General features: G+C 35.8%; 6 protein-coding genes and 1 non-coding gene across 8 annotated transcripts; 4 read left to right on the forward strand and 3 right to left on the reverse strand.

The window, feature by feature from the left end:
• Positions 1-1,186: 1,186 nt before the first annotated feature.
• On the reverse strand, positions 1,187-2,605 carry NDHT (Chaperone DnaJ-domain superfamily protein). Its single transcript, XM_007045823.3, has 2 exons — positions 2,197-2,605; positions 1,187-1,724 (listed from the first exon to the last, which is right to left on the reverse strand). The coding sequence occupies exons 1-2, from the start codon at positions 2,547-2,549 to the stop codon at positions 1,301-1,303; spliced, it is 777 nt and encodes a 258-aa protein (XP_007045885.3). The 5' UTR covers positions 2,550-2,605; the 3' UTR covers positions 1,187-1,300.
• Positions 2,606-3,501: 896 nt separating this feature from the next.
• Positions 3,502-5,855, forward strand: LOC18610267 (uncharacterized). The gene is made up of 2 exons (XM_007045824.3): positions 3,502-3,706; positions 5,360-5,855. The coding sequence occupies exons 1-2, from the start codon at positions 3,533-3,535 to the stop codon at positions 5,753-5,755; spliced, it is 570 nt and encodes a 189-aa protein (XP_007045886.3). The 5' UTR covers positions 3,502-3,532; the 3' UTR covers positions 5,756-5,855.
• A 3,620-nt stretch (positions 5,856-9,475) lies between these two features.
• Positions 9,476-13,850, forward strand: LOC18610270 (Tetratricopeptide repeat (TPR)-like superfamily protein). Its single transcript, XM_007045827.3, has 7 exons — positions 9,476-10,286; positions 10,984-11,206; positions 11,308-11,787; positions 12,354-12,560; positions 12,887-13,024; positions 13,111-13,305; positions 13,536-13,850. Exons 1-6 carry the CDS (start codon positions 9,679-9,681, stop codon positions 13,303-13,305), a joined length of 1,851 nt encoding a protein of 616 aa, XP_007045889.3. The 5' UTR covers positions 9,476-9,678; the 3' UTR covers positions 13,536-13,850.
• Positions 13,851-14,518: 668 nt separating this feature from the next.
• LOC18610271 (triose phosphate/phosphate translocator, chloroplastic-like) lies at positions 14,519-18,576 on the reverse strand. Its single transcript, XM_007045829.3, has 12 exons — positions 17,818-18,576; positions 17,647-17,718; positions 17,282-17,347; positions 17,074-17,152; positions 16,863-16,983; positions 16,180-16,275; positions 15,917-16,029; positions 15,661-15,738; positions 15,444-15,560; positions 15,239-15,338; positions 14,999-15,099; positions 14,519-14,883 (listed from the first exon to the last, which is right to left on the reverse strand). The coding sequence occupies exons 1-12, from the start codon at positions 18,135-18,137 to the stop codon at positions 14,857-14,859; spliced, it is 1,290 nt and encodes a 429-aa protein (XP_007045891.3). The 5' UTR covers positions 18,138-18,576; the 3' UTR covers positions 14,519-14,856.
• Positions 18,577-19,808: 1,232 nt separating this feature from the next.
• On the forward strand, positions 19,809-22,181 carry LOC18610272 (chromatin modification-like protein). Its single transcript, XM_007045830.3, has 5 exons — positions 19,809-20,055; positions 20,159-20,231; positions 21,230-21,281; positions 21,397-21,466; positions 21,894-22,181. The coding sequence occupies exons 1-5, from the start codon at positions 19,954-19,956 to the stop codon at positions 21,978-21,980; spliced, it is 384 nt and encodes a 127-aa protein (XP_007045892.3). The 5' UTR covers positions 19,809-19,953; the 3' UTR covers positions 21,981-22,181.
• An 875-nt stretch (positions 22,182-23,056) lies between these two features.
• On the reverse strand, positions 23,057-25,371 carry GRF12 (general regulatory factor 12). 2 transcript variants are annotated; one of them, XM_007045832.3, is made up of 7 exons: positions 25,088-25,371; positions 24,662-24,968; positions 24,449-24,536; positions 24,242-24,351; positions 23,876-24,024; positions 23,524-23,573; positions 23,057-23,415 (listed from the first exon to the last, which is right to left on the reverse strand). In XM_007045832.3, the coding sequence occupies exons 1-7, from the start codon at positions 25,161-25,163 to the stop codon at positions 23,410-23,412; spliced, it is 786 nt and encodes a 261-aa protein (XP_007045894.1). In that variant the 5' UTR covers positions 25,164-25,371; the 3' UTR covers positions 23,057-23,409. The 2 variants fall into 2 exon arrangements, with proteins under 2 accessions (XP_007045894.1, XP_017971117.1); XM_018115628.2 differs by having other exon boundaries at positions 23,512-23,573.
• Positions 25,372-25,860: 489 nt separating this feature from the next.
• Positions 25,861-25,933, forward strand: TRNAA-UGC (transfer RNA alanine (anticodon UGC)). The gene has a single exon. It is a non-coding gene; the product is annotated as a tRNA-Ala (tRNA).
• Positions 25,934-25,936: the final 3 nt, after the last annotated feature.

Below are 25,936 nucleotides of genomic sequence, written 5' to 3' on the forward strand. Positions count from 1 at the left end.
TTAGCTAACTGGCTTACTAGGGAAGAGATTAACTAATGAAAGAACCTCGAATTAAATAATTCCAAGTACAGAATGCAGGGTAGGCTAAAGAGACAGCAAAAATGTTTAAGACACATCAAAACGTGTGCTGATGTATTCTAATAATTTATGAGTGTAGATTATTCCCAGCTTTTCTGCCAATGATTTGGATTTTTAGCTAGGATTCTTAGGGTAAGGTTGGCTTGTTGAGGCAAAGCTGTACCAACCGACCACACAGCTAAAGCCACTTAAGTTGTCTTTCTAACCAATTTATAACTCCCAAGTGACACAATTATATGATCTGGCTACGTTGATTTTGTCATACAAATTTCATGAGGTTTCTCTTTGTCGGGTACTGGGTTTAACTTTTCAGACAAGGTTACCTTCCAAATTTTGAGACTCAAATCATACATCCAACAGGGCAATCTGATCAACCCCATATCCCAAAATCCAGTCAAGAGTTGTCTCTGATCTAACATTGAACTTAGACAAGCATGCAGTAACAAGAAGGGTTTGATTTTATGAAAAGAATCACGAATCTGCTGACCTGTTCTTACCCCCCATAGTCCCATTTTACAAGTTTTCATCATATAAAAAGAGAAAAGATTGTTGTTATATATCATTATAGCAAACTTGTGTTTATAATATAGTGATTATTATCAGAAGGTTAAGTCTCAGGGGATCATTTTTCAGACTTGGACCAGGGACCAAATAAGGGAATTCACCTTTTTCTGCAAACAAGGACAGAATTGTTTGAGATTCAAGAACAGCTGCTTTATGCCTTTACAAAAAGGTTTTCAGCATCCATTGCAGTGAGCTAGCTTCTCTCTGAATTTTGCAAATGAGATTGTATTCCTCCATGATGCTTATGATGATTGGTAAGTGGTTTAACATATAAATCATTCAACTCAAACTTATGGAAAGCCATTTATGACTTCAAAATGTGTTTGGATCATTGGAAGGAAAGGGAGAGAAGAGGGAAGGGAAGTGGGGAGATAAGTCCTCTCCCCCTGCATGATAACTATACCTTTAATACTTGGAAGTTAGGCCCTGAAGTGGGAGAGAATGACCAGAAAACTGTATAAAAGACATTCAGAGAAGCTCTACATGCATCTATCGATTATCCATGACAGAAAACAAGTAGAATGATCAAACCAGATATAAAAGGTTTCTTCGCAGACAAAACCTTTAGACGATTATGCATTCATTTTAATGAATATTATGTACAATTTTCAGATTTTCTCCATTGCAAACTCCTCAGTATACAACCTAATCAGCCTAGCTAGTAATATGGTTCTTTAAATACAAGCACATAAATGATGCAACAAATAGCAAAGATTATGACAAAAACATCAAATGTGAGGGCTGTCATTGCTTGATCACTCAGCTCCATGTTCCTCCCACCAAGACGATCAACCATATCGGGTTTCGGTTTGTAGTTTCTCAAGTCTTGCTGGTAAGGGTCTTCTAGCCTTATCCTCAACTTCTCAGCTTTACGGCTTGCAGCCTCTTGAGCAAGCGTCCAATCATAAAAACGACGGCTCTCTTCACTGCTTAAAACATTATAAACCTCTCTTAACTTCATGAACTTTTCTGAAGCAGCTTTTAGAGGAAGTGAAGTTGTGTCTGGATGGTACTCTTTTGACAGCCTCCTGTACGCAGCCTTAACCTCTTCCAAGTCAGCTTCTGCTGACACTCCTAAGAACCTGCATGATCAATATTAATGGGGGTTAGAAGCATAAACTGACCAATTTCAAGTTCCATCAATGGTTGGATAAATACTAACTATTACAATTGAATCCATAGCCAAATTTAGCAGGGTAAAAGGATTAGAGTTTCATAACAGGTAAAAATTGCAGGGGCTCCCCGGGCTTGACTGATGGTAAAATCTTAATGCCTAGGATCATGGTCTTGATCTTGCATTCAAATTGTTATACAACTCAGAAGAAACCAATGTTTCTATCTACCAACTTGTAGTGTTGGTTTTTCTATTCTGTTTTCCAATGAAAAATGGGGGACTGCTGCTATGGAGGAAAATTGAATTTGAAAGATTTAATCAAGAACCATGAAAGTAATGGTTCTGCACATGCTGGAAAATCAGCAGTATACATATTTCTGTTCAGTTTTACCATGCCTTGGAATCAAAATAGAAGTAATTGGCAAAATAACAAGACTCACTGGTAATGAGAATCAGAGGAGTCATTGAGCAAGTCAGCAAACTTCTCACCGAGGAGATTCTTTTGCTGCTCTTCAGCACCTAGCTTCTCCTCGGTTTGCTGTGACTTCGACGAACCTCCAATCCACCCTTCATCTTCATTATCCCAGTGGATTCTCGTATCAACGCCCGGAGGTGCCCTTTGGCGTCCGCTTGGCCCTTGGGACGCAAGCACTCCCAGGCTGCCGCAGTTTGTTCTTCTAGTTCTCGCCCTGATTCCTCTTGCTGCTCCTCCGAGGTCGTGTAGCAGGTGAGTTACGTTATGGGGTTTGACCATGAGAGAATATGAAGCTTGAAGAGCATTGGTGGATGCCATGAGAGAGAGGGGACTGAACTCTTTAAGATTTGGTGGACGTATGAGGAAAGCAAAAAGCCTGCATTGCCCTTCGGCCATTGCCTCAAGTTTTGTGTGGCTTAGAATTGCGGGGTCTATTTTCATTTTGGGCTTTGGGCCTTTTGTTTTGCTACTTCAATTATTAGGACAAAAATCCAAATCTTGATATTTCCCTTTTGTTTTTTAGCTAGTTTGCAGCTAAATAGGTATTCCTCTTTATTTGATTTCTACAGAAATTAAAATAATTTTTTTTATTTTGATGTATTTTATATTAAAATTTGAAAATTTTTTTATCATGTAAATATGCAATGCTTTTTAATACAAAAACATAATAAATTAATAATATTATTAGTAAAAAAAGATAAATACTATCTAATACTAATAGTATCCATTGTATTTGATATTATTTGTTATATATGAGTATCAAGTAAGGGTATTCGAAGATATTCGAATACCAAATATCTAATGGGTTATACTCTAAACAAGTACTAAATTTGTTATTCGCATTTATCTCAAACTTGAATATAAAGATATCGGTAACTTATATTATTGAATTAGATATCTGTAAGTACACAATTTAAAAAATATTTATTGTTATCTCTATTATTTATAAAAACAACTCGTAGATTCAAGATTCAAAATTTGTAAACGAATCTCGTGAATGTTAGTAGGATGATTACTGTATTGGAAAAATAAAATATTGTTAGAAAGAATAAAATACTGATCTAAATCCCTTGTTCAAGCCAAAATGTCTATTTTTATTTAATTTATTTAAAAAAATTTTATAATTAAAAGCTTGTAAACAAAAAAAATTCATAATAAAAAAAAACCCAAATGTTGGGCCACGTATGGGCTTGCTTACAGCCCAGCCCTTAGGGGCCCAATAAAGAGAAGAAGCCTGGGTTTTTAAGCCCAGAATTAGCTTTGGAAGCGAAATCCCTGGGTAAGAAACAAAGGAAGGAAAAATGGCGTCCGTAATATCTTCTTCATCGGCTTTACCAACGCGGTCCCTCGACTCATTCCCGACTCACTCAGAACGCGCCAACAAACTCACTTCTCTCTCGTGGGTCTCTTCATTTCCCAGTACCAACATCTCCATTAACTCGTTCACACTCCCTCCTGCTCCCTCTCTGAACAAGGTATTCTTTTTTCTTTAACATTGTTCTGCTTTGTTCCTGGGAAAGGGATTCGGATGACATAATGGGTTTTTGTTATGTTTAATAACGCTGTTATAACTTTTCTAGGAATGTAAAACTTAGCTGAAATAAAATTGGGTTAGTGACAACATATGATAAACTTGGAAAGATGGAGTTTAAATTTTTTTTTTTTGAAAGATAATGGAGTTTAATTGTTAACTTGATGGCAATGTTGAGGTCGGGTTTGCCTTTGCCTTTAGATTTCAAAACATAGTGTTCTTGGTTTCATCATGTAGCTAAAGATGCATGCTTGATTAATGATTAACGTTGGCTATGTCATTAACTTATTTGTTTAAAATGATGAAAGTTTCCCATGGAGGAGGCAGCGCCAGGGGAAGCTTTAAATTTAGGTTTATAGTTCTAATTCCAGATTTTGTAAAAGGGAAATAAAAGAGCATATTAAGATTTCATTAGTAAATGTAATGAACACTATGATTTGACTCATTACTCTCTGTTCAACTATTGTGGAAATTCAAGAAATCAGAGTTTTTAGTGGTTGAATATCATGATTTTGGGAGTTCAAAGTCTGCTAAAGCTAATTAGTTATTAGTGGCTTGGACTGGACCTATTCAATACATTTGCTTGATAAAAAATTTTAATACTCAACTTTTCTTTTTTTATATTGTAATCTTTTCAATGACGGTCCTTTTGTGGTTTATTAAGTCCAGTTTGCTTGCTGATTTATTACCCAAGATGGTTGCGAGACAAAGTTTTCTGAAGTTGTCCTTGGCAGCAACATACTTTTGTTGAAATTGAAACTCAATGATGTCTTATGAACTTGATAAGAGCTTGCTGGTTTGGAAGGAATCATCTGTTTTCAATCTAGTGAAGAGACATATACTAGGCCATTAAAATTTTATAATGTCTAGAAATAGCAACATTGTCATTTGTCTTGAGTATGCCAAGGCATTGAAGATTTTAAAAGAACTTCTGCATTATGGAATTTTATCTTGAAGCAGATGATGGGTACGCACTGTTAGTGATGTTAAGATCATAAATCTTAATATTTATGCTCTTGAGAAAAATAGTATTATGGTGCTTCTATTTTGATAGGTGAGATGAGACAACATCTTTCTATGTACTTGTTTTGTTGTTTATTAGCTTGGTCAGAGGGGTCAGTTAACTATAAATGTTAAAAGAAAATTCCTAATAATCAAATGTCTTTGAGCTTACGTTTTGTTCAAATTGAGAGCATCAAATTTTCCTCTCATCATTTTCCTAGACATCAGGGTGGAGGGGTTTCATCATTGGATGATTAAAATCTGTAAAATGGTGAACTCATATGCACAATTTGACAAGTTGTTTTCTGTGTAAAGCAGAATGCATTCGACGACAATTTTAGTCATTCTTTTGAATCCACAGGAATCTGTGTACTGTTTAACATTTGACAGATCCCAAATAGTGCGGATTTTAGTTTCCATATTGAAAAGTCTGAAACGTGTTTGCTCTAGTTTTTACTATGATACTAAATTATGATTTCCTGTTGCACATATTCGTTGCATGGATAAGTTACACGATGACACTAACTTCAGGCAGCTAAATCCATTGAGGAAAGAGAAGAGAACATAAGTTATTCTGTTTGACATTTATTTGTAGGGTTCTTTTGTTCAAGCTGCCTGGACCAGGAGATCCCGTGGTGAAGCTGCAAAGCAACCCAACCGGAAATCATGGAAACAAAGGACCGATATGTATATGAGGCCATTTTTACTAAATGTTTTCTTTTCAAAGAAATTTATTCATGCAAAAGTGATGCATCGGGGCACAAGTAAAGTAATATCAGTTGCTACCACTAACGCCAAGGATCTTAGAAACACTTTGCCATCACTCACAGATCATAATGCATGCAGAATAATAGGGAAACTTATTGCTGAGCGATCAAAGGACGCTGATGTCTATGCAATGTCTTATGATCCTAGAAAAGGTGAGCGGATTGAAGGTAAGCTAGGAATAGTTCTTGATACCATTAAGGAGAATGGAATCATATTTGTATGAGCCAACCACACATTGCTGTAACAAATTAATCTGTTGTAATTTGTAAATTAAACCATGGAAATGCAATCAATATTTAGAACATACTTTGCTTTGAGCTTTACTTCCGCGATCTCTCAATATTCAGCATCTTTGATGTTAGAATCATGTTGTGCATTGGAGTATTAAGATATTGAACGATGTGTTGCTTTGGATGGACAAACATTTTATTTAGTATCATGTTCTGAAGATAATGTGTGATGCTATGCTTCTGAAGTTCGCAGAGATCAAATTCCTCTCTTTGTGTTTGGTGGTAAGGATTTGATAAATTCAACAGCAAATTTTGGATTATTAAGTTGGTTCGGTTCCATGAATGCAAAATGTTTCATCTTGTCAATTCATTTTTGTCAGATTGAGATTTGTTGATAAAAACTCTTGTTGCCCATTGAAAGACTTATGAATATCAATGCAAACGCATGATGCTTGAGTGCTGAGGTTTTGCACGAGGATACCCTTTTGTTTTCAGCTCTGGAAGTGTTGTTCCCTTTCCTTCCCATTACTTTGTGTCTCCCTCTCTCCTATTAAGTGGCACTTAAACAATTGCTATGGGACTATATTCTTGTCTTCACCCTTTTTAGGACGTCCTCTCACTCTTCCTCCCGATCCAACCAAAGGCATCAAACAGAAAATGACTATGCCCAAAATGACCACACCAATTGTGGAAAATTTCCAAAATACCACAGATATTTCGAAATTACTATTGTCTCCTGGAAACAAGATAAACCCCTCTTTCGTCATCTCAAAAACCCTAACCAGGAGAGCCCTCTTGCTTCACTGCTTCACTTTGACAGTGAAAAGAAATGGCTTCACGAATGGCGACCTTGACCCGAACCCGGACTCTATTCCGGCTAAACCAAACCAAATCCATTTCCACATACCCTTTCCTCTCTCAGGAACCCCAACTCGCCGAGTCGACTGACTCCACTCAGACTACCCCTTTGACGAAAATTGGGCTTGGATCGGGAATACCAAACCCCGATAGTTTTCAAAAGCCCAACCTAGCCCAATATAAAAACAAATTACACATTTTGATCAATAAAATTATTTGTAGAGTTTAAAAACTCCATTGTCATATATAAAATAATAATCTTTATTTATTTTTTAAATAGAATTTTCATTATCCAGTGCTTATAAAAGGAAATTACTCTTTCAAACTGACAGCTAAGAGCTCATCGATTATTAGTTAACTTGAATCTTGGCGGTGAAGTAAAATTGTCTCATTGAAAATATTAAATTAAAATAAGATAGTGTATTCTTACAAATTTTTTCTTCACTTCTGACCAAACCCATCTTTCATAATCAGAATTTAATACGAATATATATATATATATTGTGAATTCAAACACATTATATGAACTTGTGTTAATAATATTTTAAATAAATTTTATTTATATCTCTTGTGATTTTAACTGACTTTTTGTATAAGAGGAAATAAATTTTTAATCAAATAGCGTAAGAAAAACGTTTATAGACGTTGATACGAAATTCATTAGATTGACTTTTTCTAGCGGAGGAATAATTTTTTAATCAATTGGAAGCTTACTTTACGAATTAAATAGAGAATATAGGATTTGTTTTCCACCGGAGGAAATATTCTTTAATCAAATAATTATACATTATTATTATTATTATTATTATTATATAATATGAAAGTTACGCTCATGTAATTATTCATATAAAGTAACGCGGTACAATTGTTGGCATACGGGGTAGGAAGTTGATTACCTTATTATATAAATAATCAAATGTACATAACTTTCATAATATATAATAATAATAACAATAATAATATTTTATACCAAATGAGTTTACATCTTATGTTAATATCTAAATGCGTTTTTCTTTGACGATTTGATTAAAAATATTATATATTTCCTCCCTTTGAGAAAGTCTTGTACCTATCTTTACAGTGCTTCAGTGATATAATATATAAATTATATATAGCTGAGAAAAAAATATATTTCCTCCCCACCAAGGCGTTGAATAACGGAACTCCTGCACTCACCTATACTTTGACTTCAAAACAAATAATCCAAATTAGCTCCTTACTTTAAAATAAAATATTTTAATATTTTCTTCCTGGCTAAAATTTTCTTACCAATCGAAGGTCATTGTTTTACAATGGCATTAATTCAACTGGAGGAAATATATTTTAATGTAACGATTGAGAACTGGTATTGTGTAGGTACGGATTTCAAACATTATCTAGACCGGGCGAGAGAACCCCTTTCTCACATTCTTCATGACTTACCGCTCTCTTTGCTTATAAAAAGCCAACGCCTCTGTGTTTTGAAAGGCAACTCTGTCTCTCTTTCCCCATAAAAAGCTCCAACTCTTGATCCTTTCCAGATCCTCAGCAAATGGATTTGCGGTTCGGGGTCCCGGCTGTATTAAATTTGACCTTCCTTCTGTTCTTCAGCACCCAACCAGGCCCTGAGATGTGGGGTTGGAATCTCATCATTTCCAAAATTATGGTCCACCAATTTTCATTTCTGGAGTTGGCATTCTTAGTTATCTCCGTGATGTTTCTACTCCTTTTCCTCTTCACCTCGGCTGAAGTCCCTCTAATCCTCCACCCCATTCGCTTCCGGCGTAGCGCTGGGGCTTTCTCTATCGGCTTGACGATATCACTAGTAGCCTCAATCTTCTTCCCACCTTCGCTCTTCTGGCCTGTTTATCTGCTTGTCGTCGTCTTTTCTCCCTGGCACGGCATGTTCTTCGATCTTTTTAAACACTTTCTGGGTTGGTTTTCAGGCACCCTTCAATCAGTTCCCACTTATTTCATCACCATCACCCAGAACGAAGAAAGTTCAACCTCAGCTCCTCTGCAAGTCGACCTTGAGCCTGGACTCGCACACGGCCAGCAGAACTCGGAACATAACGAGTGATGCCCCGCATGGAGTAGTTCTCAGCTCGTTTAAATAAAGTCAGGTGGATTGCTCTAGGTTCATCACAGTGTAATGCTTTTAGAATTACTTAGTTTTTTTCAGCTTGTTCCTTACTCTGTTTCAGTGTTCTGGGGAACTACACACGATTGATGATTTTGATTTGCTTTGGGGAACGCTGAATCTGTTCAGGTTCTCCTTTTTTGTTTTAAAGTCAAGAATGTAATCTAATATTGTTATTGTTATATGTATCTCTCTAATTCGTTTCTTTCAAATTTTCTTCATGCTGTTGCCAGCTTCTGCGGTTTCCGCGAAAAACAGAGCAGAGGTTTTGAATTTTTATTTCTTAAAAAATAAAAAGGGCAAGAAAACAAAAGGAAATTTTGTTTAATTAGATCTGAAACCCAAAAGCCCACTTTCAGGCCCAATTCTAGGTAAAAGGCCCAGAAATGAAAAAACAATTAAACAATTAATAATGAACCTTAACGAGTAGTTGCACAAAACGATGTCGTTTTTAACAGCAACATTTCCACCATGGGATTTGCCAATGTTCTGACATTAAACTTAGATTAGACTCTTAATCTGTTGCAAGATGATCCATTTGAGTAGAGAAATTACTGAATAAATGTCAATTATAAATCTTATCAATCAAACGAGAACTACCATTAAAGGTTATGTGCAAATTCATGACAAAAAAGGAGGTGAAAAGATTACTTGTAACAAGTGTAGGGATTGGTGCTGTGGTTCTCTGGGACTATATTCTTGTCTTCACCCTTTTCAAGGCATCCTCTCACTCTTTTTCCCGACCCAACCGAAGACATCAAACAGAAAATCACTATGCCCAAAATGACCATACCAATCTTGGAAAATTTCCAAATTGCCACTAATATTCCGAAATTACTATTGTCTCCTCGAAACAAGATAACCCCTTCCTCGTCATCTCAAAAAACCTAACCGGAAGAGCTCTCTTGCTTCACTGCGTCACTTTGACAGTGAAAAGAAATGGCTTCACGAATGGCGATCTTGACCCGAACCCGGACTCTATGCCGGCTAAACCAAATCAAATCCATTTCCACATACCCTTTCCTCTCTCAGGAACCCCAACTCGCCGAGTCGACTGACTCCACTCAGACTACCCCTCTCCCTCCCAACCCAGCCTCCGGAAGCCCTCTTTACCACGAGAACTGGCGAAACCCAAACGCGGCCCAAAACTCAACTTCCCTAGCTCAATCCTTGATCCCCCTCGGCTTCCTGGTCCAAGCCCCGGGTCACCGGATTCAGTACTTATCCGAAAATCTCGACGCGCCGGCTTTAATGAACCATTTCGCCGGTTTGATGACTCAGCAACGATGGGCCGACGTGAAAGAGCTTTTCGAGTTCTGGGTTCGATCGCTGGATAAGAATGGGAAGCCCAATAAGCCCGATGTGAATCTTTATAATCATTATTTGAGAGCTAATTTGATGATCGGAGCATCTGCCGGTGATTTGCTTGATTTGGTGGCGCAAATGGATGATTTTGCCATTGTTCCCAATACAGCGTCGTTTAATTTTATCTTAAAGGCCATGAACCAGGCTAAGGAAACTGAAGCTGCTAAGAAGTTGCTTGAACGGTTAGTTATATATATATAGTTCTCTCTTTTAAAGTTTTACTATCTTTTTGTTTTTGTTTTTTCTTTAAGTAGGTTACCCTTAGCTTGAAAGTTTCATAAATATTTCCTTTTTAGTTAGTAAATAGAAGGAAAATTAAAAAAAGTTTTCCCATTTGCTGTTAAAGTTGGTTTCTTTACATTTCGAAAGTAGTCAGCGTGGATTGATTGAGCAGGTATATTAAAATTGTATGGAGAATTTGAATCCTTTAATGCGACTATGATCTGGAGAAAGCTCTTTGGGTACGATCACCTCTGTGCTTTTTACCGTTTTAGGACCTCCATGAAACCAGTAAAACTATTGGAGTTGGAGATAGAGTGGTTGTCTTTGGTTGAGGGTTTGTAGTATTGGTGGATGTTGTACCAAATTTTACTACTCTGGGATGTCTTAGAAGTGGACGAAGATTGCACCTGGGTTATTAAGTGGGACAGAAATGGAGCGGATGCAGGTTTTTTTTTTCTTTTTTTTTTGAAGAATTAGAAACCTTTCTTTCATCAATTTTACTTTCAAGAAGGATCTGCATTCATTTTTTGAATAGAAAATAAGTGCATCCGTCAAACACTGCTTTAACTTTATTGCTTATTTTGGGAATTACTTTCTAAAATATTAGTGATGTTAAATTGGTATTGGAGGTATCACCCTTCACTTTATTGGTATCAGGATGCTGCAGGGTGGAGCAGAATCTTTGCCTGATGATGATTCTTATGACTTGGTTATTGGAATGCTGTTTGAGGCAGAACAGATTGATGCAGCCTTGAAATATGTAGATATGGCCTTAAAATCTGGTTATTTGTTGTCTATGAGAGTATTTACTGAATGTGTGGGGAGCTGTGTTCGCCAAGGCCGGCTTGATACTTTGGCTACTGTTATTGAGAGGTGCAAGGTATATGATTCATTTTGTTGGCACTGATATTGTTTTGTTTAAGGAGGTTGCTTTTTGCTCAATATTTGGTTATGTAACTTTGTTCTCATTGGTCTTATCAGACAAAGGATCAGAATAGAGCTCTTTATCCAAATTGGAATTTGTGCAACTATCTTGCAGAAGTTGCAATGCAAGCGGATAACAGCAAGTTAGCATTTTATGCATTGGAATTCATGGCTAAATGGATTGCTCGGGGTGAAATTGCAAAGCCACCTTTCTTGCTTTCAGTAGATGAAGGATTAATTGTCTCAGCACTTGCAACTGCAGGTAGGACCTACAGTTCAAACCTGTTGGATGCGTCCTGGGCAATCCTACGGCGGTCATTGCGTCAAAAGAAGGTGCCTAGCCCTGAATCTTACCTTGGGAAGATGTATGCTCATGCATCATTGGGGAATCTACAGAAAGCTTTTGGTACACTGCACGAGTTTGAGGCTGCTCACAGGAATTCCATTAATGAAGCAGAAGATTTGTTTTCGCCTTTTACCTCTTTATATCCATTGGTTGTGGCTTGCTCCAAGAAGGGTTTTGAGACTTTGGATTCAGTATGACCTTTTATAATTCAAATTATATACATTCTAATTGATTTTCTATTGCATCAGCTATTATTTAATATTTTTGGTGATTGTGATAGTTCTTAAGAAGAAAAAATTAGTATGAGAAATATCAACAGACATGCAGGCTGCTTTTTCAAATTTGAATAAGTCCAATTTTAAAAATGAATACTAAATAAATATTAAGGAAGTTCCTGAAGCTGCTCCATTGGTTGCTTATTGAGCATTTGAATGAAATATCATTTGTCTTTGTGTTTTCAATCATAGAATATGTGGAAATACATATAACTGTTACTCCATCTTTCTGTTCTTGCAATGTATGCATCCTTGTAGGTCACTCTATCAAAATTTAACACTTATTCGTGTCCTTATTACAACAATTTTTTGCAAGGAGAAATATGTTTGCCTTTCTTTTGAAAAGTAAAGGCTATGCAAGTTTGCACTTATGGCATTCATTTCATCATTGCTTTTTTAAAATTTTACATAGACCTAATCCATATATTCTGCTCATCAAGGAGGTCGTTGCTGATTTTGCAAAATTGAAATATTCTCCCCAGGTATATTATCAACTTGAGAAATTAAGCAGTGCAGACCCTCCATACAAGTCCGTTGCTGCTCTGAATTGTATAATTTTGGGTTGTGGAAACATATGGGACATTGAGCGTGCCTACCAAACGTTTGATGCAATAGGCTCTTCTTTTGGGTTGACCCCTGATATTCATTCATATAATGCTCTAATGTATGCCTTTGGAAAGCTGAAGAAGGTATGTATTTATTACCTCTCTCCCTTGTATGTAAATACTCTTGCAATCTCAAAAAGTGCACCAGTACATGTGGATGCATGCATTAGTTTTTCTTAGCTTGTATGCATGTATCCAGGATATTGTTGGAAAGGCTTGGCTTAATTCTTTGCTTGTCTTTTTCTCTGTTTAATACAACCTTATTTTTTTCTTTGTTGGGCTCATAGCATACTCATGCGAACTAAATTACTCATGGAACCACCCCCTTCCCCCCAACTGAAAGATGTTTTTTGGGATTTAAGCTTTGAATTAGGCCTAATTCTTCCAGTTAATAAATCTTTGCATGGCAGACTTTTGAAGCTTCAAGGGTGTTTGAACACATGCTGAGCTTGGGTGTGAAACCCAATGCTAAGTCATATTCTTTGCTTGTTGATGCTCATCTCATCAATCGAGATCAAAAATCTGCTCTCTCTGCAATTGACGAGATGGTAATTCCATTTTCTCTCTGATGGGTAGAACCTCATGATATCTCTGTAGAAAAAGATTAATGGCCATTCAACGATTCTTTTGGCAGGTGACTGCTGAATTTGTACCCTCCAAAGAAACAGTAAAAAAGGTCAGAAGGCGATGTATACGAGAGATGGACTATGAGAGTGATGATCGAGTTGAGTCCTTGGCAAAGAAGTTCAATATTCAAATGGGCTCAGAAAACCGCAGGGGCATGCTTTTTAATCTTGACTATGGCACTGAATATGCATCAGCATCATAGGTAGGCTCTGCTGTATTATGATATGAATGCTTGCGTGAGAAAGGTCCAGAAAGTTTTGTATGTGTTACTTTGGATTGAGACAGTTTTAATAGTTTATTTATCTACTCTGTTCTTATGGTTATTGAAAACCTTGAATTTTATGCTATAAAAGCTCACTGCTAGTTGGTTTTTTACTCAGTTTCCACTTGATGGCATATGCTTTTGCTGATAAAATTAATCTCTCTTTTCAGATTCAGGTCTAATTTATGTTGGAAATACAAATGATGATTGGGGTTTCACCAAGTTCACATGTTGCACGGTCCAATGAACCCACTTGTCTGTACATTATTTGATTTTTGTCAATTTTGAGCCCTGGCAGGATAACTGTCATGATTGTAGCTTGTGAATTTTTTCCTAGTTTCCCTATCCCCATTTTTTCTTCCTTTATATGCTTTCTGAGGAGTAGGAACAAAATGTTAATCAAAAGATACTCATATGTTGATGAATAAATTATAAATGTAGAACCATCCCAATTATTTAAGGAGCAAAAAGCATGTATTCCTTCATTTTTGTTTCTTTCACCCAATAATTTAATCTAGCCCTCTCGTTTATCTCGCAATTTGCGGTTTAATGATGATGGATGTTGATACTAATTTGCCTGGTGGTACTAGTCTGAAGTCTGAAGGAAAAAAATTAAAAGAAAGCCTCATTGTAGGCTTTTTCTTGTAGCTCATGAAGAGTAAACTAAGATTGTTCAGATTCAGTTCATTGTAAAGGAGTAAATTAAGATTGTTTAGTTCATTCTAGTTTCTACCTAAGACGCATGCTGCTGCAGGTTTAGGAGTGTTTGCCTGCTTAATTGAGTTGCGTTGGTTCCAGTGTCACACCAAGCCTTTCAAAAGTAAGTGGGATGCTTTAATCTTGTATCAGGTAAATAGGGAATTTTGGAAAGCTTATAAGCATAAGCATTGTATATTCTATCAAATTAGCTTTTTGAAAAGGGAGTAATGATTCTCTGACAAAGTGATATCATAGTGGATTCGATTTAGACTTGATTCACACCAGACACCGGCAGCACCTCTGAAGAGCAGATAAATAAGGTGGTCGCCGACTACAAGGGCGTCACCTCGCCGAAGAAATAGGCAGGGTGCTTGCTTTACAGGAAATGGGTGATGATTATGACAGTAATCACAAAGAAATGCAAATGCTGATCTAAATTCGTTTGATGCTTGAGTTCAACTAACTGAAACTCGATTCTCTTCATTATAATTAGTAGCAATGGCATTGCCAACAAAAAAACAAAACAAACATTCCCTTAACGAAAAAAATCAATGGTATTTCTCATTTGAAATATTATTGTTCAATATGGTAAGGTCATTGTCCAATAAAGCCAATCTGGGAAGTTGGGGTCTTTTATTCTTTTTCTCATTCCTTAGTTTGGTAGTCAAAGCATCCCTCTTCAACAAGTTTTATGAGCATAAACTTGGCAATAATTTCCAATTTTCAGTTGTCTTCTTTGTTATTTAAATGTTAGTGGACAGGGCATTGCAGTCCTGTCCATCTCCAGCTTCCTTAGGATGCAGGACTTAAAGCAGCCTTCTGAAAGGGTAGAAAAACAAAAAGAATTGTCAAAAACTTGAGCCTGACTATCCGTTGCAATTAGAGATGATGCAGAAGTTAATAGAAGTTATGGCTGCTCTGTTACAGATCTTACTCTTTTCTGTTCTTCCATGTTTGCCTTGATAAGGGAATAGATGGCGACTCCTGCAATGGCTATTGCAGTACCAATCCCCGTTTGTGTGGAGATCTTATTGCCTGCCATAATTTTTGCAAACATCAGTAAAAACAATGACTGAAATTAACTAGCTTGACCAGTTCGGATGTCAGATCTTCTGGCATGCTTACAATTTGTAGCATTGAACATATCACATACGAGAAAAGCAGGATTAATTACCAAATACTACGATAGAGAAGCCGATAACGAAAACTCTCTTCAATACGTTTCCGACAGCATGTGTAAGGGGTGCAACCCGTTCCAAGGTATTAGTTGCAAGCTGCATTTCTCAGCTCAAAATCTTGTTAGTTCAGGTGAAGTAAAGCTTTGTGGAAAGAGACTCATTCAGAATAAAGGAGCAGTCTAATTAATGTATGATACATACCTGATTGTAGAGATGATAAAACATTCCAATCCAGAATAAGTCAGACAAGAATTTGACTAGACCAACTTTGGCAATGGCATCTCTGAAACCATGTTGCATCAGCTGAGGTCCCTCAATCTGGATGCAGAGAAGATCCATATTAGCTTATGCATAGTGATAACTTGTTTAATCAAAGTGAAAAGTTTGTGCAGATCCTATTGGTTTTCGATCTACTTACAAATATTGCTGGTGGGAGGCAGAAGAAGAGGGCGATTATTGAGATATAAGCATAAACATTTGTGCTATCCATCCCCGTCTGTCAAAAGTCAAAAACTAAAAGATTCAGAATTGGGAGATTAATGGTTGCCAAGCATACTCAGTTTGAAGTAGTTCTGTTCTATTTAGTGACATGAATAGGGTACATATCCGGAAATGCTGCAGTAATAGATATGGAGATTCAAATATAAAGGGAAGGTAAAAGCTCCTTCTCTAACCATTGCTTTCTTTGAATATATGCTTCTATAAGTAAATGCAATGTTTGAAATCATTGCACTAATAAAACCAGTCCAATTGAAAGAAAGTTCAGTCAGTGAGGCCATTGAAACACCTAAAAGGTAGAGTAGAAGGTAACATCAGTTTCAGAAGAGTCGTAAAATGGCTGTTTTACATGACAAGATTTTACAAACAGATTGATTCTTTTTTCCAAGGAAGAGTGAAGAAGTAAAAATGAAGAAGATGGAAGTCCAAAAAAGTTTACCAATAACAACAGGAGCTAGTGAAAGCCATAGGGGCAGGGGAATCTGGTGGCCTAAAACAAACTGAGAAGCTGCAGCGTTAAAGAATGGCTCCAGGGCTGTGGTAAAAACATAAAACAGCAGTTAGGAAGTAGAAATCATGAATTTAGACATGACTTGAAGCTGTTAGGCTACTGATTGAAAGAAGTCAAATAAGTTTAACTAAACAGAAAGTAGCTAGATCAATGAAAATTTTGTCTGTAGTTGTATCTACCTGCTGTTATCTTCAGATATCCATGCAGTAGTTCAAGGTGTTAAGATAGTCATAATCACAGAATTGTAAAACGCACATCCGAGCATTGACAGAAAACATTGCCATCAAGAAGATTACGAAGAGAAGAACTTCTCACGCAGGATTGACCTAATATATTCTGTTAGAACTGTGAATATCTTATAACTTTTATGATATACTCTTAAACTGATTAGTTTGTTACCTCTATTAGAAAGTTAGAATAACCATGGCTGTATACAAGAATGAGAGAATGGCAGTGTGCTAAGTGAAAGATACAAGGTAATTAACTGACACTATGTCTTAAGAGAACATGGATAAGCACACAACAGAGATATATCCCTTATTAGTACAAAGACCTGCTTAATGCTAAAGAAATTACGCTTAGAACTTTGCCTTTTTCACAGATCCTGTTACCTTTAATAGTGTGAGTGAAGGACACAGCAACAGCTGCAAAAGATACATTGGACATCACATGTCCAAGGGCATGGCAGAATGCAACAGGAGTCAATAGCACCAAGAGCTCCTTATCAATTGGCTGGTAACAAGACAGAAACTGTGTTTCTTAGAGGAAAGCCATAGTGTAACATTAGGCAGCAAAGATAGCAACTGAGAAAACTAAGCTTACAGCTCTTTTGGGCAGGCCAACAGCCCAACAGACAAGACAATAAACCACTCCAACTACCAAATGTATAACTGAAACAAAACTGCAAAAAGGGAGAAAGAGAAAGAACTCTCTAGTATTTCAAAAGGCATACAAAACTGCAAAAAATTCTTAATCTAATGATACATCATGATCTTTTACAGAACAAAACTATCGAGCTGGTGTAACTTACTATGGATATGGGAAATAATTGTAGACCTTCTTGTTGAGTATGTTGAAGATTACATTTAAGAAGTACCTGCCCAGATTCGCAAAACAATCAATTTGAAAAGCAATATTCTAGCCAGACAAAATGAAAGATAAAGATGTAAGTTTAATTTGTAGAACCTTTTATCATATTTCCTGGGGACTTAGGAGGCAGGAAAGGCTCTTAGGTTAAGAACCCACAATGAAATACCAGACAATTCATCATGGGAGCAAAAGCACAAAGTCATGCATTCTTGTATGAACTCGACCAATTAAATCCCAAGTCTATAATTATTCTTTAGATTTTCATATCTGTAAAAAGGTTAGAAGAAAAGAAAAGATATAGCTTACCACATAAAGAAGAAGAAACCAGTGACCAAAGCAGGAAATCTCTCTGCAAAACTCTTTGAAGGCTTTGCATACCTGCAGTTAAATGTATGAATGAAAGAAAAGGGGAAAAAAGTCACATAAATTAGCAAAAGCTAAACAAAATAAGAGAAACATCAAAGTCATGTGCCTAACCCATCAGAAATCTCAATTTCACGATCATCAGCATCCGCAGCAGCAGCAGCTGCAGCGACCGGGAACTCAACTTGGCCCCGCCGCCTCAAGGTCTGATTCCAACCAGCCAATGTCAAGGGCTTGCCAGAGAACCCTACAGGAACCCAAGCTTTGTTTTTGTCCGGTAAAGGTGAAAACGCCAGGCTCGAGGCCCTGGAAGAAGCTGATGATCGAGTCTTGAGCAAAAGACAACTCGGCAAAACTTTGTTTGTCGATAAATAAAGAGAAGACAACCGAGAATTTGTTACCAAAGTATGAGCCGCGTTAGTGATTGAAGCCATTTTGAACTCAACAAGCAAAAGAAAAAGGTCAAAAGACAACTATGGAGAAAAGGGTATCGAAAGAGGGTGTTGGTATTGAAGTATAAGGAGAGACAAAGGAGTTGGGACGTTGAAAACAATGGAGTAAACCTACAGCAAGCGGAGAAAACAGAGAGAGAGAGAGAGAGAGAGAGAGACAGAGGTTTCATAGTTTTAATATAATAATTACAACAGGTAAGCTTACATGGAAAGCGTGAAAGCCTAAAATCTAGCCGGTTTGGATTCCATTAACATCATAGGAAGCACCCAATGGAAAGAGAATGAAGAGTAGGAAAAATAATCAAAGAAAAGGAATCTTTCAGCCTGGAGGAAAACTTGAAGGAGAACGTTAGCTCTGATGAGTCAGCATGAAGCTCAAAAATGTAGAAACTGTCGGGAACAAAAGAGATAAAGAAAGGGCAACAAACATGAGTCAGGGTCGTTTTGACTCGTTTTGTCTTTTACCCCAAAAGCTTCCTTCTCAAACTTGAGCAGTTTAGCTGGAGACTGAAAAGCTTTCCTACCCTTCCTTTTCGATACTTCCATGAGCATGTATGCATGACATATCTTAGCCATAACCATTCCCACAATTACTTTTGTCAAACAGTTATGGGCTTATGGAATTTGATGTATGGTAGGTCTTTAATACATTTTTCGAATTCGGCCATGATCATTCATGATGATATGATTAATGAATTACGATAAAAAATTTAATTTCGAATCTTCAATCTATAATATATCAAAAATATAAAAAAATTTAGAGTTCTCTTCATCTTATTTCGGTGAATAAAATCTTTTATTTTATCGAAATTAAAATAAAATTATAGATACTTTTTATATGATCAAATTTGCGTTAAAATGGAAAATTGTATGGGTTATTGTTGTGTGGCAATGGGATTATTTAATAGTGTTACAACTATAATTTGTTAATAGAAACACAAGGTGGAATCTTTGTCAATGGGACTGAATTGAAAGGGAGGCTTTTGCTTTCTCATAGGATGAACTTTCTCTGCTTAAAATAATGAAAAAAAGAAACTAAGCATGTTCAATGACATAAGTCTTCACTTCTTTCTTTATTCTACAACCTTGTCATGTAACAATATTATATATATCTATATATATATATATATTACATGAGATTTTTCTATGATTTATTATTTATAATTAACAGAGAGAATCGGATTATTTCACTTAATTAGATTATAAAATGGATCGTCATTTTGTAAGGACTTTGTTATTATTTCAAACGAATAAAGAAATTATTGAGAATTAGAAGCTTTATTTCGTATAGGTATAAATGTATCTCTAGCCTAATGTCTTTTCTTGGAATTAATCAAATTTATTAATCTTTTTATTTTATAGAAAAGGTTTAAGTGAATTTTATAAATTTTCAAATTAAATCGTCTGAGGGAAGTTATATTCGAAAATCAAAGTCAATAAATTGATAAATTTTATTTATTTCAAGATATTTTCTATTTAATCGCAAACAATTATTGACCGAAAATTATTTTATTTTTCCTAAAATAAAGAAAAAGAGGGAAGATTTTAATTTTAAAAGAGAAAATTATAAATAAGGGTTAGGCGGTGGGCCAAGGTAACGGGCTGAATAATGGGCCAGCCCAGGTATGGAACAAACAAAACAGAATTTGCATGGGAAGTGCATTTCGGATCAAACGAGAAATCCCTAGCCAAAATCGAAAGAAACAATTGTTTTCGATTTCGAGTTTAATCTGGAACAAGAACAAACGGCTGCTTTCGACGTATTATTTGGTAGCGAAATTGTAAAAATTGATCTCGTATGGAAGGTGGAGGTGGAAGAGAGAAAGAAGAGGAACAAGATGGCGTTTCCGTACACTCCCCTTGCAAAGCTCCTCCTTCCTCTGCCTCATCTCTCCCCAAGGTCTCTCTCTGCGTTCTTGTTTTCTGTTCTTTTTTAATATTAACAGTTTTGTTGATGTAATTTTATTATTTTTTTGGTTAATTTTTTTTAAAAAATTTAATAGGAGCAACAACAGGTAGAATTGGAGCTGAGGCTATTGGAAGCACTTGAAATTTATCCTCCCGTCAAATTACGAGGCATGTTTGTGGCATTTTTATTTGTTTGATTCCTTTTTCTTTTTTTAGCTTTGTTTATTAATTGTTTCTATAAGGAAGAAATTTTCTATATTTTAGTGTAAAATTGCATGTTTGCCTAGAAAATAAGGGCAGAGGAAAAGGGATCATTATTTTCCTAGGAAATTAACTGGAAGAGAAAAGAAAAATATAATTTTGTCAGTGAATTCTGAAAGTGATATATTAATGGAAAGGTCATTTTCCAATATGATTGAAATTGTGAATTGCTATAACATGTTGTTCATGCTCGTGAAGAGACTAAGACGTTTTTGGAAGTATAATGGGAGCATCCATTTTGATCTTTCATCGCATTTCTCCATTGTTAACATGTTGATCAATTGAAATGGTGAATTAGATTTCCGCAATGGAACAGTGTTTTTGCTTTTCCCCATATCTACGTATGTTATATACCCCAAGGAAAGTGTCAGGATGGTGGTGTCTCCCCTTAGCGGATTAACATCTCATTACCTTTAGGAAACAGTACAAACTTTTGTTGACAGAATAATTGTATGCCTTGTGTTTGGGTAACATTTGCTCTTTAATTACAATATTTTTGCAGAAAATATGTACTCAGGCTGTCAGTTTGTCTTTTTAACGGGAACAAGTATTGAATCGCTGATAGATAAATAATTAAGCAGAAAATGCCTTTAATAAACTATCTATTGCGTTTTTCCTTGGCAATAGAAGGTGAGCTTTTACATCCATTTTTGATTTGACTGTCTATTCCTTATGGTAGATATAGGAACTAATGGTGCTGACTGCTTGTCATGTTTATTGTTTAGGGATCTATGTTAAGCATCAAGTCACTAGCACTTGTGCTAATTACTTATATACAGTAAAGTAATTGGTGAATTCACACATATATGGCAAAACAACAAGGAGTCCTCAACTTCCTTGTTTGCTCTTTAGAAATTGGTCACTACTTGAGTGCACAACTGTAAATCAAATTTGCTTCCATGCAGGCATGCATCGCCACTTTGTCCTCTATGGTCTGATGGAATTCCTGCGGAGAAGGTTTGTTCTGCCTCCTATTCTTATTGCTCCATATCAATCCCCACTTTTGATGCAAAGATTCTGGTTGGTCTTTATTCACTGTTACACTCTTATCTTTTGCTAAATTTTGTCACAGCCTTGACCGACAATTTTCTCCAGATGAGGTTTTGCAGTTGCTCGATCGTTTCTACAACTTAGAAGTGCTGGTAACTTATTGTTCAAGATTTCATTTTCATGTCCATCAATTAGTTTCTGTTGAAAATGAGTTTTTCCATTAATTTGTGTCTTGGACATTTCCATTATAAATTGATAAATGTCTGAATCGTGATGTGATCTAAAAAAATAATTATATAGTGGGTGGCTGGGTGCCTAGTTTAACCCTTTGTTTTCACTCATTGTGGTTGGATAGAGATATTCACAAGTAAAGCTTGGCTCACATGGTGACCAGAAAAAACATGGAGCAAATTTTTTTTTTGGGGTTTCGAAAAAGAATTGGTAGCTGTTGTTAAGTGTTAATCCTTAATGTTGAATGTTAAGTGTATGTATTCTGCTTTGACTATTGGACAAGTGGTTTTGCTTTCGGGTCATAATCGAGAGGTAGTTGTTGCTCACCTGCTCTTTTGCAAATTTCAGAAGCCAGATGATGAAGAGATGGATATCCTAAGTCACGAGGAAGACTTTTGCTTGCCGCAAAGTTATTTTGTCAAGGAAGAATCGTAGACTCGATTTTGGCATCGGGTATTTGTCCTAGACTCGGGTTCTTTTATATGATCTGATGCTTCCTGCTTGTGATCATGATCCTTGATCATATAAGAGAATATTGTAAAAAAATTAGGTTACTATATTGATGGGATGTATATCGGCTCTAGCATCTTTTGAAAGCTTATTTCTGATGCAATCCTTTCATAAATTTGCTCTTAACCCCCTTTTTCTATTCATTTTTGGGAAAAATGTTTATCTAAATACGAATTAAATGACAGTCATGGTATACATGAACATGCATTCTTCAATAACATTTTGAATGCTAATTTGATTTATTTTCATCAACATTTTACCCTGCAAAACGTTTTAAGTTAAATTACAAGAATCCGAATCAAGAAATTCGTCTTTAATCACGGTGAAAAATCAACTTAAAAAAGGAATTAAAGGTTTTTTGTATAATATTTTCAAAATTTTCTGAATAATTTAAGATAATTTAAATAATTTTTTATTATGTTTTATTAATTTTTTATTTTTATTTTAAATTAAAATAAAATTTTATAATTAAAATAGATTAATTATTATTAATAAAAATATCACATGACGTTACATCTTACATATAATGATTGATTTCACCCAATGAACTTCTGTCAAAGCTTTTCATAAACAAAGTTCGTCATGTGAGAAAATGAGAATACAAAAGATTTATCATTGTAAAATAAAACTGAAAATTTAACCCAAATTAAGCTTAACGGCATTAAATATTGATCTTCATCCGACCTGTTCGTGTTTTCTTTTTTTTTTTTGTTATTATTTGTGCATAAATTAAAATTCTTTCACACACATTTTAATTTTTTACGATAATAATTCACAATCGAAACAACTCTTTCAAAATTTAAATAAGATTTTTAAAAACAAAAATGCGTATATATATATATATGTACGTGTATACTTTCACATTTTCTAAATCATTTTTAACTTTTCAACATTAAAGAAAATAATCTATCAATTTTTGGGGCAAACTTAAAATTTAGCAGGCTGTTATTTCATAAAGCCTCCTTCAATTGATTTAACCTAAGTTTGAGCCATGGAAACTGTGACACAAAATAGCCAAGAAGGCAAGGGGGGAGAGGATACAATTATAAAGCAAAATTTAACAAAACAGCCATAGTTTCAATAAGTTTTTCATATTAGACAACATTAAAATAAAAGCAAAAGCAACAGAAATGGGGGAAAAAAAAAAAAACAACAGTAGTGAAAAGAAAAACATGGTTGGATCAAGAGATCAACTTCATCATCTGGCTTTGCTTGTAGTGAAATTGATCATTAGCATTGTAAAAGGGCTAATAGACTGGTTGATCCAATCCTCTTTGTGAGAAGAGCTATAAGAAGCAGATTCTGCAGAGTGCTAAGAAAACATTGAATTGCCACATGCAGGATCCCAGATTCCTCATTTCTGCAAAAACCAATCAGAGATTTCTTGATGTGAGGAAGGTTAAATGGCAATCAAAATGATAAGCTGCGGAAGAAGAAAATCAGTGCAAGAACTTGCCTCGCCTTTTACCTCAGCTTCTGCAGTAGATTTACCATCTTCACCTTTTACGCTATCTTCACCTGCATTGGTTCATGTAACATCTAAGATTCAATGCTCCCAAGCATGCCAAACTTAGAAATCAACTAAAAGGTTTCATGTTTGAACAGGACAGTGAGGAGAAGATCTAATAATACTCTGTCTATAACATGACAGGATTGCAAGAAATGATGAACAATAAAACAGTGGTACTTCCTGCATTAATATGCCATCATTTACTTTGGTCTTTCTGCTCTTAAAAACTACTTAGCAAGGTGAAGTTCCACAAGATAATGCAGACTGTGCAGTATATAACCAAGTTATTTACTTCAAACTATATAAATACCTCCATCTTCAGGCAAATCAGAAGTCCACAGGGTGAGGTTGTCTCTCAGCAGCTGCATGATTAGGGTGCTATCCTTGTATGACTCTTCACTTAAAGTGTCCAACTCTGAAATTGCCTCATCAAAGGCTTGCTTTGCCAAATGGCAGGCCCTGGAAGTTTCAAATAACAAAATATGTAATGTAAAGGTGTAGCAATTCAGATACTGAAAACCACTTAGACCCTTGAACTAATTATGATAGTTAACATAATTATAGTAATTGTAATACGATTACGATTCTCTCCTAGATCATTAGTCTCCTTGTAACACACACAATTCATAATTCAAGATTTCTCTTCTGCTAACAATGATAGATGTAAAATTTATACCTCTCGGGAGAATTCATTATCTCATAATGAAAGACAGAGAAGTTAAGGGCAAGGCCAAGACGAATTGGGTGAGTTGAAGGAAGATCTGTGTTTGCAGCGGCAGAAGCAGCCTGATAGGTGAAAATAGCAACCAAAAAAAGGCAAACTCAGCTGTGACTGCAGAAGTAAAGAACACCATAATCCAAATACTAGTATGGTCTTATATACCTCATAGCCTTTCAATGACTGCTCAGCAGCCTCTTTCCTCTCCTGATCTGTCTTGAACTCAGCAACATACCGGTAGTAATCACCTTTCCTAAATCCAAATCACAAAACCCATCAAAATTTCCTCAAATAAAAAGTACATAACCTGGAAAAATTGATCAGCAAAAGCATGAAGGAATAATTAAATTAAAACAACGAGGAGAAAGAAGAACTTACATCTTGTAGTAAAAAACAGTGGCTTCACCAGAGTTAGAAGAAGGGATGAGATGCTTGTCAATGATGCCCAAAATGTCAGTGCAGATCTTGGAGAGCTCTTCCTCAACCTTTTGGCGGTACCCTTTGATCAGCTTGACATTCTCTTCATTCCCCTTCGACTCCTCCTTCTGTTCGATCGAAGACATGATCCGCCACGAAGCTCTCCGCGCACCGATCACGTTCTTGTATCCCACGGACAGAAGGTTCCTTTCTTCCACTGTCAGCTCGCAACCGAGTTTCGCTACTTGTTTCATAGTCTCCACCATTTCTGTTTCCCCAAAAATAAAAAAAAAATAAAAAACCCAAAAATCTCAAACGATGAAAAGTTGGAATTCAGATAAAAAAAAATCGAAACCCAATGATTCTTTTTCCTTCGTTGTGATTTACCTTCGTAACGTTCGGCTTGTTCGGCGAGTTTGGCCATGTAAACATGAGTCTCTCTCTCCTTCTCTGTATTAGACATTGTTGATAACAGATTGAAAAGAAGCAAAAAAAAAAAAAAAACACGAACAAAACAGAGCGCTTAAAGGAGAAAGGGACAGAGATTTGAGGAATGGGAGAGGGAAAGGGAGGATGAATTTTTATAGAGGAGAGTGGAAGAAGGAGCAAAGTATGGGGTGAAGGGAAGACCGGATCTGGACCGTTAGTTGAAGAAGGAGCGCGCGATTCGTTATTTCTTTGTTATTTCCTCAAACTTGGATTTATTCAATCCCTTTCTGTCGGGGATTGGGCTTTTTTTGGAAAATTAAATGATGCTCCTCACGTGCTCCTTTGCTTTGGTTTTTTCTTTTTATTATTTTTCATAAATTTATTTAAACTACTTTTTTTTTCTAGTTATTTGATAATAATAATAATAATAATCCTTTGGGTAATTGGTTTATAGAGTTTTCAGTCTATTTTGTTTGTATTAATGTATGAACAATAATACATTGTAATAATTCGAGTCCGAATATCACTAATCTAATAATATTTTGAATCTAAATTATATGATAGTTAAAATTTAAATTCAAGTTATTAACAGTGGTTGACTTAAGGTTTTATATAATTATTAATAATTATATTTATACCTGTTGGAAGATGAGATATTATTTTTACATTTGAATTGAGAAAATGTTTTAAAAGTAACTCCCAAAATAGTATGTTTTTTACTTCAGCGACATGGGGTTGTAGCTCAAATGGTAGAGCGCTCGCTTTGCATGCGAGAGGTACAGGGTTCGATCCCCTGCAACTCCAGGT

The sequence above is a fragment of the Theobroma cacao genome, chromosome 2 (genome assembly GCF_053813885.1).
Source record: "Theobroma cacao isolate CCN51 chromosome 2, ASM5381388v1, whole genome shotgun sequence".
Lineage (NCBI taxonomy): Eukaryota > Viridiplantae > Streptophyta > Magnoliopsida > Malvales > Malvaceae > Theobroma > Theobroma cacao.

Excerpts from the sequence above, each read along its gene's own strand:
- NDHT (XM_007045823.3), bottom strand. The coding sequence starts at position 2,549 with ATGGCATCCACCAATGCTCTTCAAGCTTCATATTCTCTCATGGTCAAA. Across the intron at positions 1,725-2,196 it reads TCCTCTGATTCTCATTACCA|GTTCTTAGGAGTGTCAGCAG; the intron begins GTGAGTCTTGTT and ends TTGATCATGCAG.
- LOC18610267 (XM_007045824.3), top strand. The coding sequence starts at position 3,533 with ATGGCGTCCGTAATATCTTCTTCATCGGCTTTACCAACGCGGTCCCTC. Across the intron at positions 3,707-5,359 it reads CTGCTCCCTCTCTGAACAAG|GGTTCTTTTGTTCAAGCTGC; the intron begins GTATTCTTTTTT and ends ATTTATTTGTAG.
- LOC18610270 (XM_007045827.3), top strand. The coding sequence starts at position 9,679 with ATGGCTTCACGAATGGCGATCTTGACCCGAACCCGGACTCTATGCCGG. Across the intron at positions 11,207-11,307 it reads CTGTTATTGAGAGGTGCAAG|ACAAAGGATCAGAATAGAGC; the intron begins GTATATGATTCA and ends TGGTCTTATCAG. Across the intron at positions 11,788-12,353 it reads GTTTTGAGACTTTGGATTCA|GTATATTATCAACTTGAGAA; the intron begins GTATGACCTTTT and ends TATTCTCCCCAG.
- LOC18610271 (XM_007045829.3), bottom strand. The coding sequence starts at position 18,137 with ATGGCTTCAATCACTAACGCGGCTCATACTTTGGTAACAAATTCTCGG. Across the intron at positions 15,739-15,916 it reads TATATTCAAAGAAAGCAATG|ACGGGGATGGATAGCACAAA; the intron begins GTTAGAGAAGGA and ends GACTTTTGACAG. Across the intron at positions 14,884-14,998 it reads ACATGGAAGAACAGAAAAGA|AAGGCTGCTTTAAGTCCTGC; the intron begins GTAAGATCTGTA and ends CTACCCTTTCAG.
- LOC18610272 (XM_007045830.3), top strand. The coding sequence starts at position 19,954 with ATGGAAGGTGGAGGTGGAAGAGAGAAAGAAGAGGAACAAGATGGCGTT. Across the intron at positions 20,232-21,229 it reads TCCTCCCGTCAAATTACGAG|GCATGCATCGCCACTTTGTC; the intron begins GCATGTTTGTGG and ends GCTTCCATGCAG. Across the intron at positions 21,282-21,396 it reads ATGGAATTCCTGCGGAGAAG|CCTTGACCGACAATTTTCTC; the intron begins GTTTGTTCTGCC and ends ATTTTGTCACAG.
- GRF12 (XM_018115628.2), bottom strand. The coding sequence starts at position 25,163 with ATGTCTAATACAGAGAAGGAGAGAGAGACTCATGTTTACATGGCCAAA. Across the intron at positions 24,352-24,448 it reads AGTCATTGAAAGGCTATGAG|GCTGCTTCTGCCGCTGCAAA; the intron begins GTATATAAGACC and ends TTCACCTATCAG. Across the intron at positions 23,574-23,875 it reads TGATTTGCCTGAAGATGGAG|GTGAAGATAGCGTAAAAGGT; the intron begins GTATTTATATAG and ends GAACCAATGCAG.